The sequence below is a fragment of the Hibiscus syriacus genome, unplaced genomic scaffold (assembly GCF_006381635.1).
Source record: "Hibiscus syriacus cultivar Baekdansim isolate YM2019G1 unplaced genomic scaffold, ASM638163v2 tig00110303_pilon, whole genome shotgun sequence".
NCBI lineage: Eukaryota > Viridiplantae > Streptophyta > Magnoliopsida > Malvales > Malvaceae > Hibiscus > Hibiscus syriacus.
Window position 1 is genome coordinate 985,217 of NW_024062672.1, and position 17,813 is coordinate 1,003,029.

General features: G+C 32.3%; 1 protein-coding gene across 3 annotated transcripts; it reads right to left on the reverse strand.

The window, feature by feature from the left end:
- Positions 1-4,304: 4,304 nt before the first annotated feature.
- On the reverse strand, positions 4,305-12,629 carry LOC120116759 (EVI5-like protein). Of its 3 annotated transcripts, none has more exons than XM_039137171.1 (19): positions 12,406-12,629; positions 11,429-11,498; positions 10,541-11,164; positions 10,269-10,448; positions 10,044-10,157; positions 9,906-9,964; positions 9,586-9,652; positions 9,395-9,446; positions 9,187-9,279; positions 8,962-9,045; positions 8,442-8,842; positions 8,143-8,204; positions 7,788-7,857; positions 7,266-7,346; positions 7,068-7,169; positions 6,502-6,611; positions 5,696-5,813; positions 5,072-5,219; positions 4,305-4,510 (listed from the first exon to the last, which is right to left on the reverse strand). In XM_039137171.1, the coding sequence occupies exons 1-19, from the start codon at positions 12,468-12,470 to the stop codon at positions 4,377-4,379; spliced, it is 2,634 nt and encodes an 877-aa protein (XP_038993102.1). In that variant the 5' UTR covers positions 12,471-12,629; the 3' UTR covers positions 4,305-4,376. The 3 variants fall into 3 exon arrangements, with proteins under 3 accessions (XP_038993102.1, XP_038993103.1, XP_038993104.1); XM_039137172.1 differs by lacking the exon at positions 12,406-12,629 and adding an exon at positions 12,141-12,261; XM_039137173.1 differs by lacking the exon at positions 4,305-4,510 and having other exon boundaries at positions 4,774-5,219.
- Positions 12,630-17,813: the final 5,184 nt, after the last annotated feature.

Consider the following 17,813-nt stretch of genomic DNA (forward strand, 5'->3'; position numbering starts at 1 on the left):
CTGCTATAGTAACTTCGGCAAACATGTATAAAACTCATAAAAATTTAACCGTTCATCACTATACATTTACCATTTACATAAATAGGTTTAAATTTCTTTAAAAATTTTTTTATTTAAATCTACTACATGCCGACTAAAATATAACTAAAATAGTTCCTTATGTCATACGGTTACTGATGAGGCGACCTTGATTGAATATCCAAATATCTCCTTACAAGTTGTATTCAACCTACGCGTGAAATAAACACACGTTAAGTATTTCTTAGTGAGGCATAAAAAATCACAAATAAAATTTCTACGTACAAGTTATATTTTGATATTTAATCTCCAAGGAATCTTTAATTCCAATGAATATACTACAATCTGCATTATTGATGCCATTAACCCATTTATCAATCATTATTGGAATCCATACATTTAATAAGAAATTCATACAATTCATGTAAATTCCTTTTAATATTAGCACTCTCAGTGTTTTATCTGGAAAACCATACGCTTAGTATGCTTCCCCTTTCATTTTAGCACACGAAGTGCCCTATTCAAAAATTCATACCATTAGTATAATTTTTGTTACCATTTTAGCACATAAAATGCCCTATCTGGAAATCCATATTTTCAATATGATTTCCTTATCATTTAGCACACTCAGTGTTCCATATGAAAATATATACAATCAGTATGATTTTCTTATCATTTTAGCACACTCAGTGCTCCATATGAAAATCTATACACTCAGTATGATTTTCTTATCATTTTAGCACACTTAGTGCTCCATATGAAAATCTATACACTCAGTATGATTTTCTTATCATTTTAGCACACAAAGTGTCATTCGGTAATCACTATACATACATCAATAAATTATGTTATTTTAACTATTATCATATACATAATTAAATGTACTCACATGGTTCGCCTTGCTATTATTTCCAATACGCAATTCTGATTACTCATCTACTTTGTCTTTGCCTTTCGTTTTGCTAGACTCGGGAGCTTGATTTCGATCTACTCAAGCATTCATTAAAGACACATTCAATATCACTTATTAGTATATTGAAATCTTTCATTTCTTAAACTAAAAGAAAGACTATTTTCATTTATTTATTTAATGTATTCATCGATACATTTTAGAGTGTATTGATGCATCCTCTCACTGGTGCATCAGTACACACCTATGCATCGATGCACTATCTGCATTCAATGTTTATTTATTTAAGTGTGCATCGGTACACTCCTTGTTTATCAATGCACTTTGTCCATAATTTACATTTTGAGCACGAAAATCACTTAATTCCAGCTCAAATGCTCCATATTCCAACCCCTTTCATACCCTTAGCTCCAATACCTTCATCTAAATTCATTTATACGCATTTACTACATCCTTAACCTCATGATCTTTTCTTCTACATGAGATTCAAGAATCATACTCAATTTTCAACATATTCTAAATCCAATTCTAACACTTCATATCTCTTAAGTAAGTTGATGACAAGTCAAATCTACCATAAAACATTCATAAACCTTCATATTTCATCATGTCACTCAAAAACCCATTTTCTGTAATCTCTAATATCTCATCAATAACTTAGTTTTAATCTCATTTAAACCTTCCTTTAGCTTCCATAATATACAAAGCTTCAATCCCTATAAAAAATCGAATTAATTAACCATTAAATTGGAAACTTACCTTTGAGCTGAAGGGGAGAGTTTTTCACGACAAGAAGAGAAGAAGATGAAAGGGTTGACTTCCTATTCCCCTCTTCATCTTATCTCTTATCTTAATTCCCCACTAATTGAATATTAAATTCAATTTAATCCAAATGACCAAAATATCCTTTTAATCATCATTTCTTACAATTTAGTCTAAGCTATGAATCTATTCATCCTCGTCTTTCATTATTTAATTTAATAAATCCTCGTATTTTTAAATCATTTCAATTTAATCCTTAAATAAATTTTTGGGGCATTACAGCGTAGACCCTCGACTCTTGGCATGCTAACTATACCATTAGCTCTCATATCACATAACATGGGCATTATCATTTATACATTTCATATCACTTATTCTTTCACATAGCTCTTTATCACATTTCATATGATCACATATTTCTTTCTCTTCTATCACATACCATATGTATGTGTAAACATATATCTCATATCATATCACATGTATCACAAGTGCATGTATTCACGTAGATAGTTTCATATGGCTTATATCATTTCTCATATTTTTATATAAGCACATATGTCACATCTTATTCATATATATACATCACATAGCACATAGAATAACATATAAACTTATGCATAAATCATTTCTATTTGATTCACATGTCACCTATCTCATTGCCTATATCTCTTAAGCACTTAATCGTTTGTCTCATAATTTCATATATTCACATATCACTTATCACATTGTTTATATCTTATGATCATGTAATCATACCAAACATATTCACACATACATATATTCACATAACATGTAGAAATACACTTACTCTATAGACATATGCATGTATTCATCTTATTGCTCTTATAATCACATATAATAACATATACCTATTTTCATGTACTTATGCACATATAAGAATTCCATCAACTATATAACATTTTAGGAGTCACGTTTTACTATAGTAATTCCGCCAGTGGCTCATCGCAAGCCATGTATGTTCAATAACATACATACAATTAAATTGCACTCACCTTAGCCTCGCTTTTATTCGATCCTAATTCTTTGATTGTTCCGAAACTTGTTTAGACTCAATATCTACATAAATATAACATTTCAAAACAATTATCAGAAGCCTAAACCTTAAACTTGATGTTAATAACTTAAGCTAGTTTAATGAACCAAATTTCCATTTTTTCCATTAGGGGGAATCAATACCCCCCAGGAGGGTATCTGTACCCCCTGCATAATCTGGAATTTTTCGTTGAAGCCCAGAAAATCACTGTTCATGCACGAAAATTCACTATATAAACTTAAATTCGTCATGTTTCATTCCCTTTCATAATCTTAACTCAAATATACATACTTAAACTAATTTCTACTCATTTATCTCATTTTAAACCTCAAAATCTTCTCCTCTTTATGAACTTCAATAATCATACCAAATATTCAATATACTCTAAATTCAATTATATCACGTCATATCTCTTAATTAAGCTGATGACATGTCGAAATTAATTTCAAATTCAGCTTATCAACTCTTTTATAGAAATTCATTTAAAAACTCTTTCACTTAAATCTTTCATAACTTCTTCATCTTTTGTTTATAAGATAACTTAAGCTTTCCTTAAGCTTAGTTATCATCTAATAATCAAAACCCAACTATAAAATCAACAAATAATCAACTAAATAAAAACTCACATTTGCTCAACACGTTGGAGAAGAAGAAGAGTTTTCCAGATACTCTCCCCCCCCAACGTGTTTATCTCTTCTTAAAGAGATAAAAAAAATATCTTTCATGATAAATGACCATTTTGCCCTTTAATTCCTTTAATAATTACTAATAACTTTAAAGAAATATCCACAAATAAATCATTGAACTATTCAACTATTCTGCTTAAATTTTACAATTTAGTCACTAACTCGTAGTTTGGGATGTTACATATTATACACTTTTACAATTTCTTATAGAGTAGTATCTCTTATAGAGTAGAATGTTGATACATGTATAATTTTGAATGAATTAAAATATTTGATTATTTATTTTATATGAAAAAAAAATTTCCGGTCATCAAATATATAAAGTTAAGATGATATACAAAATTAGTATAATTAAATTCGACCATCAAAATATTAATAGTGAAAACGAGTATAAAGTTTGTTAACTCAGGCTTATAATTTTCTATTGTTATTTTCTACTGTTATTATCTGTAATGGTCTTCAAGGAATAAATGCTTATACACCCCATTAGCAAAAGGATTCTTATACCTGATTATATAAACCCAATTTGTTATTCTCTTCTTTTTGGGTATTATTAAAAATATATCACTTAAAAAATACAGTATCGGATGTATTATTTTTTATTTTTTACTTTTTTAAATATATTTGATATCATTTAAATTACCGAAGTTAATTTTTACTGATATATTAAATAATATTTTTTTTTGTTTTATACTCGTACTCCATAGTTGGAAGGGAAGTTAGTTATGAGATCCATTTGGTGCTGAATCTGCTTCATTTTATAAAACAAATTAAGCACACATAAAAATTTATATTTAAATGTTTTAAATACCATTATTAAATGCAAATATTCAAAAATAAAAAATGTGATAATTTGGTTTTATTTAATAGGGGATCCAACAAATAAAGAAAAAGCATACAAATGAAAGAATTGAGGATATATTGGAATTGACTTTTTATGATTGGCTTATTCATTTTCAGATTTTAAAATTTCTCCGGTCCGGAGTTTACTTCTAAGATTCCTCCATAAATCGTAATTTTGCAAGTTTAGATCGTCGGCTGAATAGGATCTGGCAAATTTGAACACCATATGACTAAAGCCTGCAGCACCGCATCAAAGTGAAAAAAAAATGTCAAATTTTATATGAAATAAATTACTAACAAATCAAATTATATAATAATTTAAACCAATATTCAACATTAAAAAGAAAATATCAATTCAACAAGAGATATATATATATATATACTAAAATTCAGGACAAATAAATATTAAATCGAAACTCCTTTAGGACAACTGCATCAATAAATCTAAAACACATGAGAATGTTCAGATTTTAAATGTATTCCAGTACAGTTACCTTCTCTTTTTCTCGCTAAAGGACTTACAGTTGATTACCAACTCATCTCCTTTCTTACATGCTCTTTACTTCTAGGAACCAGAACCAACATTGTAATCTAATAGCAGCCAAGGCAAACAACAACCGATACGAGCTTTATATCGATTTTCCAGTTAAAATATTTGCAACTTCTCCCCACAAATGGCAGTGATGAAGAAAAATGATATACAGAGCCCAATGAATGTAAGAATTGAACTGAAGGCAGCAAATGAAGGATATATATGCAGTTATTAACATGACATATTAGCAACATTTCACTCCTTACCTTGACCTTCGGTGCCGCTTGCATCCTCGTCATTCGCATCCGTGCTGTTGTTTTCTGAAGCCTTTGTATCTGTCTGCCTTACTTCGGTATTCTGACCCTCAATAGAGGACTTCCCATCATTTGGCTCATCGGTGTTACTGATCTTTGCCTGTTTTGTCAATAAGTCATATTTACAATCTTAGTAAATCATACCAAACTTCAACTTCAAAAGTAAACCATTATGAACTCAGTAAGCATGCTTAATAACAAGTACATTTTTACAGCAAATACCAACAATGTCGACAATTAGACTAAAATTTTTAAATAAAAAAAGTAAGAGATTTAAATTTCCAACTTTTTAAGTACACTTACTAAATCTCAAACTCAGGTTCTTATTTTTGTTCAGGTATGTCTCTGATACCTGTGCCCAATATAATTTTGGACATGAATGCGGACATATATCTTTCAAATGTGCGGCTTTTTAATAAAGAGCTGAACATAATTCCATCAAACTCATACTCGTGTGAATTTCGAGTAACGTATTTTAGTTGTGCCAATTGTTAAGCCTTCACATCAGTTTAATAAAGCCAAATAATCATCTGATAATCCCACAGCTTATAAGAACATAAAAGTGTGAAAATTAACCTTGATCCTGTCATGCCAGTTAAGTACAAGTGGTCGAACAAATAAATCAATCGAGCTGGAGGGTATCTCTTGTTGGAGTTCTTTATTCTTGCGTGGTGGTAAACCTGGCTGAGATGATCTGCAAGCCAATATTTATTAGCGGGAGGTCAAATCAAAGGCATAAGGAGCTCAAAAATAAAACAGAGGCTCAATATCTTTCTTTTTTTTCAGAATGGCTCATAATATCTTTTATATGTAAATAATGGGCTGAAAATTAGAGGGTAGATGATGAAAAGGGAAATTAAAAATAATAAGAAATGAAAAGAACAAAGCATTTGAAAGACGTCGATAAAGGAATAGTAAATAGAGAGATGAGATAAAGACAATTTACTGTCCCCAATCCGCCACCTCCAATATATACACAACAGGCCAACAAAATATAACGTTGAAAGACCTGAACCGGTTGGACCCTGGTTTTTAATTCGACTGGTTGAATCAAATGATTCAATCATCTTGAAAATTTTCAACATAAATTAGTAAAAATCCATTAACATTTTCAAAGATTTAGGAAAATAAAAGTAAACCCAAACAATTAGGAAATTTTATATTTACAAAAAAAAGAGATGAAAACGAACCAAAATATAATGGAAAAGCCTGATTTTTAAAAAAAAAATCAGTTGTACCAGTTTTACTGGTTTCGGGTGGTTCTCTCATTTTTAAGTTCAACTATATAGAACTGACCAATCTGGTCCAGATTTTTCATCCGCAAGAAAATGTTTTTTCACCCTAGCATAAAAGATTTGAAATCAGGAATGCCAAATACACACCGTGGATAAAGAGGAGGTTGAGCTTTAAAGGTAGCCTTTAACATTGATTCTGCCATTACCACTCTTTTCTCCAGTTGAGCAAGTTTACCAACGGCCTCGTCATACTTTCCCTGCATTACCATAAATGTCGAAGCCAAGAGCAGAGATGGTATGAAGAAAAATGCATATAATATTTGCATACTTTTCTCCATGAAAATGTTATAAGTACTCAAAACAATGTTAGTTTCCTCAGTAATGTAAGTTTAATGGGGAATTTATTATGGAGAAAAGGAAATGAGCATGTTCTTCCAAATTTTCCATGCTACAGCATATCAACAACATTCCCAGTGTTTGGTTATAATAACTTAAACAGCGTTATTTTCCATGAAAGCAAGAGATGCTTTAAAGATATTTGTTCCTTAACCTGGAGTACTTGGTAAAAGATGATTTTTTTATAGCTGTGAAACCATTGATATAAAGCCAAATGAAATATATCACTACTATTCAGGATTGAAGAGCAAAATATAGTGAATATCTACATACAAAAATTACATGAAAAAACAAGAGAGTTTGGTCAAGCTGAGTACCTGAAGCACTTCAACAGAAAATCTTTGTTCAGCTGCATCTTGTTCAGCAGACATGCGAGCATCTTCTGTTTCCTTTTGATGTTGCTCCATGTGCATTAGGACCTATGAATTTTGTAACAGATCTAGTTATCATCAATACTGTACATCAAGAGAAGAAGATAACATTTAAACTGTTGAAAATGAAAAAACAAATCAAACCTGAAGCATTGCATGTTCTCGTTCAAGCTTCTCAGAGAGTGCGTTACGAAGCTCACCAATTTCTTGCTCTAATTGCTCCACCTAAAGATGAAAAGCAGATATTCAGTACACAATTTAATCATCTGAAGAAAATAACTAGCGACTTTCAAGTCAGAAAACCACTATCAGCAAAACATATGGGTAATTAGCTAACTGCCCAATGACGATAATGATTCGGACATGGGTCATGAAAACCAGAAACACAGATTTTTTAGACAGTTGAGGTAATAACATTAATCAAATTGTACATTAAAGTAGCTAGAGATAGAATGACCATTGAGAATCTAACATAAAATTTCATGAAAATACCCAAGGTGCCAGGTAAAAGCAAGCAAATTTTGTTGCACGATGGGAATGACATAGTTCAATAATTATATTAAGAAAAAATTATTAGCTGACTGTAAATTTTAGCAAATTGAACAATAATTAAAGAATTATATTAATGTCAATGGAATTTCCACTGTTTAAGATATTCCAATTTACCCTAGCACTTAATTGGTGTCGATTGTCCTGCTTAACCATCTCCATCAAAGCCGTCTCCAGCGCCTCAGACCTAACACAAGTGAGGAAATCAGTGTCACATAAGCACATGGGATTTTCAGGAAGAAGATAGAGGATTATCTCAAATTAAATCACACATAAATTCAATCATAAAATGCTATTACATAGTCAGATATATCCAATTTATAAAACATAATGGCACAGCAAAGATATCAACCGTGTAGAAAAGAGGTAAGAGAAAGTGAGTAACAGAACTGCAAGCAACAAAATAAATTACATTGCCTATATTACATAATCTATAGAAACTTAAGAATCAGACATAATATAATTTATGAACCTGAGGACAGCTAATTTTTTCTCTTCCAGCAACCTGCACAACTCAACCTTTAACCCTATAGCCTGCACATGATTGTTTATAATAAATTAAGACTGAAACGTGATAAAACAGGAGAACAGAATCTCATGAATGAACATAAGTCGAGCAAAATACACTGTGAATATGATGTAGCCTACTGTATCCTCAACTTGCCAAATTTAGATAAACTATTAGTAATTAAACAATTAACATACCCTTTAAACATTTTGTTTGGTCTGCAATGAAATATTGTATTCATGAAGAGGAAATTTATACACTACCTGCTGTTTAAGATCAGGAACAGGATCTGAAAAATGGTCTTCATCCGCATTCATTGAATTGGATTCTAAACGAGAAATGTTCTCATTAGTTTTTGAATCAACCAGTTGTCTTGTCTTATTTGTTCCCGTAAGCACCACGTTATGATCATGCTTAAAACTATATAGCTTTGCCAGGCCCTGAGACTTTCTCCAAATTTGAAGCCCCCTTAATCTTTCCTCAACTGCAGCTTTTACAACTGACCGATGCTTTTCTCTTAACTCACATAATATTTGTTCATTTACATTTTGGTAACCCATACAAGCTGTCAATACAAGTTGACTACTGTCAAATGTTGAGCTAGCCAATGATTGTAGCAAAGTAACTGCATCCCCTGCGTCCTTAGTTGTAAGTAGTGCAGGGCCTGTAAGAAAATTAGGTTACAGTTTGTAGATAAAAATAGTTAGTTAGTCGCAATTTTCAGGCTTCAATTACCCAAAAGATATCATAAAGTTCAAAATAATTATGTCTATTACCCCTTACCATAAAACTCTATAAGAGCAAGTGCTGCCCTAAAAATCATAACGCGATTTCCTTCAAACAAGAACACATCCCAGATTCGAAGAACTGTAATGAGGACAAATCCATCAGGAATCTGGTGACTAAGCACTAGTTATTACAATTGTAAATTGAGTAGTACAAACATCAGTAAAATGGAAACAAAGGCACTCATCAAATATTGCTATAGGACATGGCATGAAACCTGACCACTTTCCCATGGAAGCATGTTCATAAAAATGGAAAGGAACCAAGGTCCAGTAACCCATGCCACTTGAACTCCCAGGTGATCCAGATGACTGACTGCAGTAAACATGGCATTGTCAATCATAAACTGCCTTCCCAGAAAACATGATGTAAAGAGAACATCTGAGAAATTACAAACAAAAAAAGAACAAATATTGAAAAACAAACAAACCAAGTTTTGGAAATCTCTCATGCACCAACTCCTCAAAGACAAGTTGGTCAACCTAACAAAAGGTCACAATTTTACTATGATAGATCTAAAGCATAATTACTTCACTATCCACTTTAACAATCTCGTTTAGGAGAAGCAGATAGTAGAAATCAATCAACAAGGAGAAAAAGGAGTAATGTGAAATACTTTACCTGAGACTCAATCATTTCCTCTGAGAAATAGCCATCAAAATACTCATCAATAATGCCCTTCAAAGTCCTAAAGTATATACCATAACTTAGAAAAATATAAAATCAATCCTGCCCCTAATTTTAAAATTCGAATATTATGCTTGTATTTAAAAATAGAATACTGGCATCAAATAAACAAGACAAGCAAATAATGGAAATACCAAAATTATCATGTTCCAGAAACAAAATATGCTCTGCTCTGTAACCTTGAAAAATGAATTTCAGAAAACAATGTATACTGGATTTTCAAGGAATTTTCACTACTGAGTCTCTCAACCTACCAGAACGCATTTTCTTCAGGCATCAAGAGCAGTAACAAGGCAGCAAAGAAATTCATGGCCTGCATGAGAAAACACTTAATCCAAAATGCCAAAACACCATAACCATGACAATAGCTAACATATTTCTGAACCGAGTACCTGACAGTATCCAACTGAGGGGTTATGTCGAGCATAGGCTGTAAGTAACCGTCTCAAAGCATTTCTACCATCACCATCCAGAGCGGGATGACCAGGGAATGTTCGCGGCAAATCCTGTTTTTAGAATCTCCAATCAGGAATCTCAAACTAATAACACTTTAAAAAAAAGGTAGCATCTACTGCTGAAAAAAACTAATATGTAATTAAAACTGCAAATGAAACAACCTTCTCAATCTGTCCCTTCCACTTCTCATGCCCACTTATGGACTTGGTGGTTGAGTCCTTACTATATGACTGGAAGCTCTTTTGATCAGTGTTATTGGCAGTGTTAGTTTCATTGGCAAGCAGATCCTGGTAGTAGTTCTCTACTCGGTGTGTCCTTACACCAACAAAGGCTTGCCAAACCTGTAATGACCAAGATATAAGAGAGAGAGAGAGAAGAAGAAGAAGAAGAAGAAGAAGAAGAAGAAGAAAATAGAGGATTATCAAATACATACCTCTCCCCTAAGAGTCATTGGCACACCACCACGAACAAGAACTTCCAACTCTTCTTTCCAAGGATGTAAAGATTCTGTAGGAGCTGCATTTTCAGCAGCACCTGGTATGGTGTCTGTGTTGTCAATTGTAGGGGCATCTTGGCCTGGGTCAGATCTCTCAGAATAAGCATCATAAAATTCATCCTCGGAATCTTCCTCTGGTGCTCCCTTTGTGCATCTAGCATCTCCTGCAGGAGATAATGGTTTCGTTTGACCAGTTTCTTGCTCTTCTTTTGATACACCACCTGTCTTCTGAATACTGATAGTCATCATATATTCAATGACCCTAATGGATGGTCTAATTTCAGTCCATATTTTGGTCCGATGACCTATTTTCTCAGGTGCATACAGCACCTTCTCTTTTTCTGTATCATCATTCTCAGACAGACTATCAGAATCAGACTTCTTTTTGCATAAATTGTCTCCATCTCCCTTTTGTGCTTCATTGTTCCCATCCTCTGCAGCTTCGATGCGTGAGACCTCATTTTCTTCCTCCGAGGGCATCTCGTTCATAGGCAGTCCAGCATACTCTGCTTGGCGTTCCAAGAAATCATTCCACCTACCTGATCTTTCCTCCTCTTCTTCCTGAAGTCATTATTATATACAAGATAATCACTTTGATCCTAGTTCAATTACCAAGAAACTAGTCAAACAACCTATACCAAAGTTCTGAGTTCAGATTTTGCAATAATTTAGGACTGTAAGGCCATAACAATGTGGGAGAGGTTGGAAAAGAATCAATATTCACCAAGATACATGAGGTGGCATTTAATTATCCTTTCTTTTCCTCAGAAGCTGAAAGAAGGGATGAGCTTAAAACAAAAAGTAATAAAAGGTCAAGAAAAATACCTTGTAGATATTAGCATATTCTCGGTATCTTTGTACATGCTGAGGTCTCACAGCAAATCCATATGCATCCCTATCAACAATAAAAGCTTTAATAAGCCCCCAAAAGTTCAACACACATTCAATTTAACAACAGATTATTATTCTTCCATAAAATAAAGATAAAGATAAAGATAAAAAAACAGCATATTATTCCACCAAAAAAGAAAGATTGATATTTCCACAACATCCTAAGCAAAACCTAACTTCAATTTGCAAAAGCTTCCATAACATTGCTTGCCATATTAACCTAAACTTATCAAATTCAAAACAATACAACTTGCTGCAAAATAAAACCTATTGCAAGAAATAAGCAAAAGCATCAAACTAAAAGCTAAAGGTAAGTTAATCAATAAATAACTCCAATTTATTGCAGTTGACTCTAGACATTGCCTACTTAGAGACGGTACACAAATAGTCTATTTTCAGTTATAACTATTTTCCACTCAATCTGAACAAAAATAAAACCAGGTTCCATGAAGGTTTTTCCCGAATGAAAGATCACGAACCCCAACAGCGTTCTCCAAATAGAAAACAATAAATTAAACCGCTATCAACCAGATGCCAAATTAGTCAATTACCAAACCAAACTGTGACGAATTTCAATAGGATGTTCAAAATTGAAAAAAGGAACAATGAAAAAGGAAAAATCAATCAAAATCGAGCTTGAATTTACCTGAAATCGGCACTAGAAGACCGCCGAGTTACGGTAGAAAACACCATAAGCTCATATTTACCACTCAAATGTGTTCATAACAAATAAATCACATTCCACATTATCAATTTCAAATCAATAATCACGAATAAAAAAGCGGAATAAAAAAACAGTAAAAATATTTTCACTAGAAACAAGGGAGGGATAAGAGAAGAAGAATAAATCAGATCGTAACTGTCATAGGTGGAGAAAGAAATCGGCGGTACACGTGGCAAGAGAAGCGTACCTATTGTGTTCGATCGTTATTAGGGAGTTCGCGGCTTTGGTGGTTGCAGTGGTGGAGGATCGCATTTGTTGCGGTGATGAGGTGGATGGATTTGATTGGTCTGTGAGATCTCCAGGGTGACAGCGACGGGCAGGAGGATCATTCGGAGAATTTTGTGCTCCTTTTGCTTGAATTTCTGCAAGGGAAGGGAACAATTGAAGATAAAATGGAGTTGGAAAGGCGGGCAGACGCATGCAAAAAAAAAAAAAAAAGGCACGTCATTACAACGTGACCCATTTCTTTCTTAATATGGACATGGATTATCGGTTGGATTTTGATTTTCTATTTTAATCATTCCATCGAATTATTTACTATTTTCACTATTTTAAAAGTATCAATTTGTAGTAATTTAGAGTTTTTAAAATTTATTTATATTTGTAAAAAGAAATCAACCATAAAAATAAACCAATGCCTGCTGAAAATAAGATAATTCCTTTTTTTAAATATAAAATTAATAAAAAAATGGTTTGACTAATTCTATATATTTGAATTCTGAAAATAAGATAATTCCTTTTTTTTGTAAAATCTAAAATTAATAAAATAAAAAAATGGTATGACTAATTCTATATATTTGAATTCTGAAAATAAGATAATTCCTTTTTTTGTAAAATCTAAAATTAATAAAATAAAAAAATGGTTTGACTAATTCTACATATTTGAATTCTGAAAATAAGATAATTCCTTTTTTTGTGTGTAAAATCTAAAATTAATAAAACAAAAAAATGGTTTGACTAATTCTATATATTTGAATTCTGACCGGTTTCAATTATTTTTAATTTTTTTATTTAAATAAGTAGATAAATGCATGGTTTTCAGAACCAGACCGGTTAGCGAACCGGTCATGTTATCGGGTCATTGGTTCAACCGGTCGAATCGGTTTGACCGGTCGGAAGAATCGGACGACGTCATAATTATTTAAAAAATTAAATAAATATACCAAAAATATTTAATAAAAAATAATTTTTTATATCACAAATCATATTCAAAGTAAGTCATAACATATATAAGTTAAAAACCATAAAATCAAGTGAAACAAAATGATTCAAATTAACTACACATAATATTTAAGATAAAACATATTAAATAATAAATATAATTATATAACTATAATTAAAAAATAAATTTGGGGCTAAAAAAATTATAACAAAATGATATTTGTTTGGTTTAATTTTTTTTTAAAAACAATCACATATGGCTAAGAAACATAGAAGAGCATTCCAAAAGTTTAAAGAGTAAAAATATGAGAACAAAACAATCTCACATACTAAGAAACATAGAAGAGCATCACAACTAACTTCTATAAATAATAGAGGTAATTTGGCATTCAAAATCATGGAGCCTTTTGATGAGCATTGAGTGAACTATTCTTTCACTTCAATCAAGCTCGAATTTTAGGCTTCAATCGAGCTTCCAATTTTTTTTGAGTTCAAGCCTTTTTGAGTTAAGTTTTAATATTATATTTCGAGTTTGAGTTGAACTTGATAATTTTTGCGTGATTTTGAGTCGAGTTGAGCTTACTTTTAAAGTTTTCAAGTTCGAGTCGAGCTCGGCAATACTCGAGTTCGACTTGGCTCGTTTAACAAACGACGTCGTTTGGTTTAAATTTTTTTTTAAAACAAAATTTCCGTTTTTTTCCAATTTTCAGCGGGTTCGGTTCGAACGGTTCAGCGGTTCTGGCTGGTTCACTAGTAACGGTTCAACCAGTTTAGATTGAATCGGACTAGACAACGGTTCCCGATTGAACCGGTTGAACTAGCTGATCCGATCCGGTTTTCAAAACAATGGATAAATGTTCAAAAGTACATAGTTATACGCCGTTTTATTATTTTATTATTAAAAATTACAAAATGATTATCTAATTATTTATATATTCTAAATTCATTTTTTCTTATTAGAAATTGACAATATTCTATTTTGAACGTTAACTTACTGACTGAAATATAACAATATTTAATTTCAAAACCATTTGAGATATATTTTGTGAATTGAGTCTCCATTTACATTATGTCGTATAACCAATGCTTAAAATATTATAACGTCAAGTCATTGTTTGACAACAAAGACGGTGTCAATATATATTATTAAAATACTATTTCATCATATCTCAGTAAGCATGTCAACGTCCAACTCAAAAAATAATATTTTTTAATAAAAAAATAATGAATTTATAATATATGAATAATCAAATAATCATTCTGTCTTTTTTAATAATTAGAAAATCTAACAAAATAATTTCTTATAACTATATTACTATTTTGTAACTTTTAATAATAGAAATATTTAACGAAATACAGCTTTATAATCAAAGATCATTCATGTATCTTATCCCAAATAAATTCTACCTTTTATTATTTTAATAAATAATAAATATTGATAATTACAGATCATTCATGTACCTTATCCCAAATACAAATAATTATTTAAAAGTTAGCAACTGACAATCTTTTAGAAATTTGGTTGCATTTAGGATGATCTTTCAGTCGTTAACATTCAAAATTGTTATTTTGAAAGTCATATATTTTTAATTCTACTACTTTCTTCTCTCATCTGAGTTTTAATTTTCACAAATTTTTAATTATCATTGAAAATTTTATTTTTAATGTTTTTTATTATCACTCTAAACATTGATAAATTTGTTTCATCATCTTCTATCATCTTATCCATTTAAATTCTATTCAAAACTTTTTTAAAACCTACAAAAATAAATAAAAATACATCATTTTTTTAGATTTTATAGCTATTTTTTATTTGAAAATTTTGAGGGTATGCTCATAAAACAATGAGAATTTTTTTGTTGTTAAGAAAACGAATAACATAACTCAAAATTAACACTATTGGATGATCATCAGTGGATACCAAAATATTAGCACGTCAAATATTTAGATAAAATTTTATCGATTTTGAATAATTTTTTTACGTATAAATCCAATTTGATAAGAAAAAGGAATGAAAGGCAAATGATCCATTACTTTATCTTGCCAAGTAACGGGCAACAATTGATCGTTATTGATAATAAAAAAAATTAAGTACTTAAAATTGATATCTTCTAAAATTTAATGATAAAATCAATATAAAAATATAATATTTCAAAATATTATTATTTTAAGATAAATCGAAAATATTTTTGTCGACAAAAAATATTATCTACACCATCACATTATTTTGAGATAATTAACCATTAATTTAATTAAATTTTGAGAATCCAATTCAATTTTACTCCAACGACCAGCTTAGTGACACGACGTTTTTTTCAAAAAAATCATCGGTGACCGGTATATTTACCGATCAGGCACCGGTCAGACTATATTTCTCGATCTAACACCCTTTGCAGTAAGGCGCGCCCCCTGCAGCGCGCTATACGCTAATTTGACGTCACGTGGAGTAAGGCGCGCCTCCTGCGACGCGTCTTATGCTGACTTGGATACATGTGTAAACGGTCGAGGGCAAGTTGTAATTAAGGGTATGACGCGGCGCAGGGGTCGCGCCTTACCTATGATTCTAACACTCGTCAGAAATGCGCGGGCTCTGTCCCGCACTATACCCTTAATTATCAAATTACCCCCGCCCGTTCACACTCATCCCTCCCTATAAATACTTCCATTCTCAATCACTTTCATTACATCAAATCCTCTCAACTTCTCTCAAATACTCTTATATTCTATTATTAAGGTATATTTTATTATATTTAGTATTTTTTAGTAATTTATTTAATTATTTAATATTTTATTTAATTAATTTTTTTTTGCAGATATAAAATGGAAGGCGGTCTACTTTGGTTGGATGGAAATCATATATCTCGACACTTTGCTGATACGGTAACATTTTAACGTTTTAATTTAATTAATTAATTTATTTAATGCATGATTATTAGTTTAAAAATTAATTTGTGTAATTATTTATTTTTTATGAGAGAGATCGTATATTAGATCCATTTATTAGGAACCTTAAGTTAATTATACCTACTCGTATAATGCCGTATTTAGTAGAGGTTGGATTCGGTCACCTAGGTAGATATCAGAGTCACTGTAAGATAGAACCAGACCTTATTTCTACCTTAGTAGAGCGGTGGAGGCCAGAGACCCACACATTCCATATTCTGTGCAAAGAGTGCACGATCACGCTTGAGGATGTTTCTATGCACATGGAGCTTCCAATGGATGGAGGTGTGATATCAGGGATAGCTTTCGGTTCTTGGACTACTTTGTGTCGGGTTAGTCTAGGACGTGTCCCGGAAAATTTTAACGGTGGACGGATACCGTTAAATTGGTTAGATGCCAATTTTCGGGAGTTGAGCGAGGACGCGTCTAACGATGAAGTTAAACAGTATGCACGAGCATGCATACTGCAGCTGATAAGAGGGTTGCTGATGCCGGACAAATCGTGCAACCAAGTTCACTGTATGTGGTTGCAACATCTTGGTGACTTTCATCTGGCCGGATCACTCAGTTGGGGCTCGATAGTTTTGGGTTGCCTGTACAGGGAGATGTGTCGAGCCATTGACTACAGGCGTAATGCTATCGGCGGACCTTTTTATATCCTGTTGTTAATAACCCATTCGTATTTCCGCTACTCTTGAGGTAATTATAAAACTGATTTTGTATATTAATAATTTTATACAGTGAATAAGAAATTATTTTTCTTGAATAGGTGGTCTACTGATAGGAAAAATCATCAGGAGCTACATGATGATTTAGAAAAAATTAGGGTGTTAATTGATCAGAAGGCTGGAACACATGTATTAATTTTAATGTTTAAAAATCGATTTTATATTATAGTTATATAATTAGATTATTATTTTGATAAAAAGTATATATATTTGTTTTAGTTTGAATGGGTGTCATATTCTACTGATGATGTGAGGGCGGTGATCCCACCTGAGTTGAGGGACCCATCAGATGTTTGGATGGCGATGGTCCCCTTGATCTATTATGTGACCGTCGAGTAGCACTCCACTGATCGCGTGCTCCGGCAATTTGGTTGTTTTCAACCAATTCTGGAAGCACCTCGCAATATGAACAGTTGCATAAAATAAATAGACGCGGCAAGACAAATACAGATTGGCTGGTGAGGCATCATGCGTGTGTCGTGTTGTGGGAGGATCGACATCGGCGCCTTCCCCGTAGAGAGCTCATTTTACTTAACCTCTTGATGGTTGCTGACGATTATTACGAGTGATTCAACAAAAACGGCAAACCGTTTATGCTTCCCGAGGATGCACGAGGGCAGATCTTTCCGCGACGACGACAAAGACGTTCACCGACACAGTACCATCGTCCCCCGACTCGTGGACGGAGAGCAGGTGCATCCGGTTCATCCTCAGCTGCACCAGTAGGACCTTCACAACAGCCACCGTATCCAGCGACTTACAT

Coding starts and splice junctions, on each gene's coding strand:
- LOC120116759 (XM_039137171.1), bottom strand. CDS start 12,470: ATGCGATCCTCCACCACTGCAACCACCAAAGCCGCGAACTCCCTAATA. Junction 11,499..12,405: donor ATAACGATCGAACACAATAG/GTACGCTTCTCT, acceptor TATTGTTGATAG/GGATGCATATGGATTTGCTG. Junction 4,511..5,071: donor AAGCGGCACCGAAGGTCAAG/GTAAGGAGTGAA, acceptor GCGGTGCTGCAG/GCTTTAGTCATATGGTGTTC.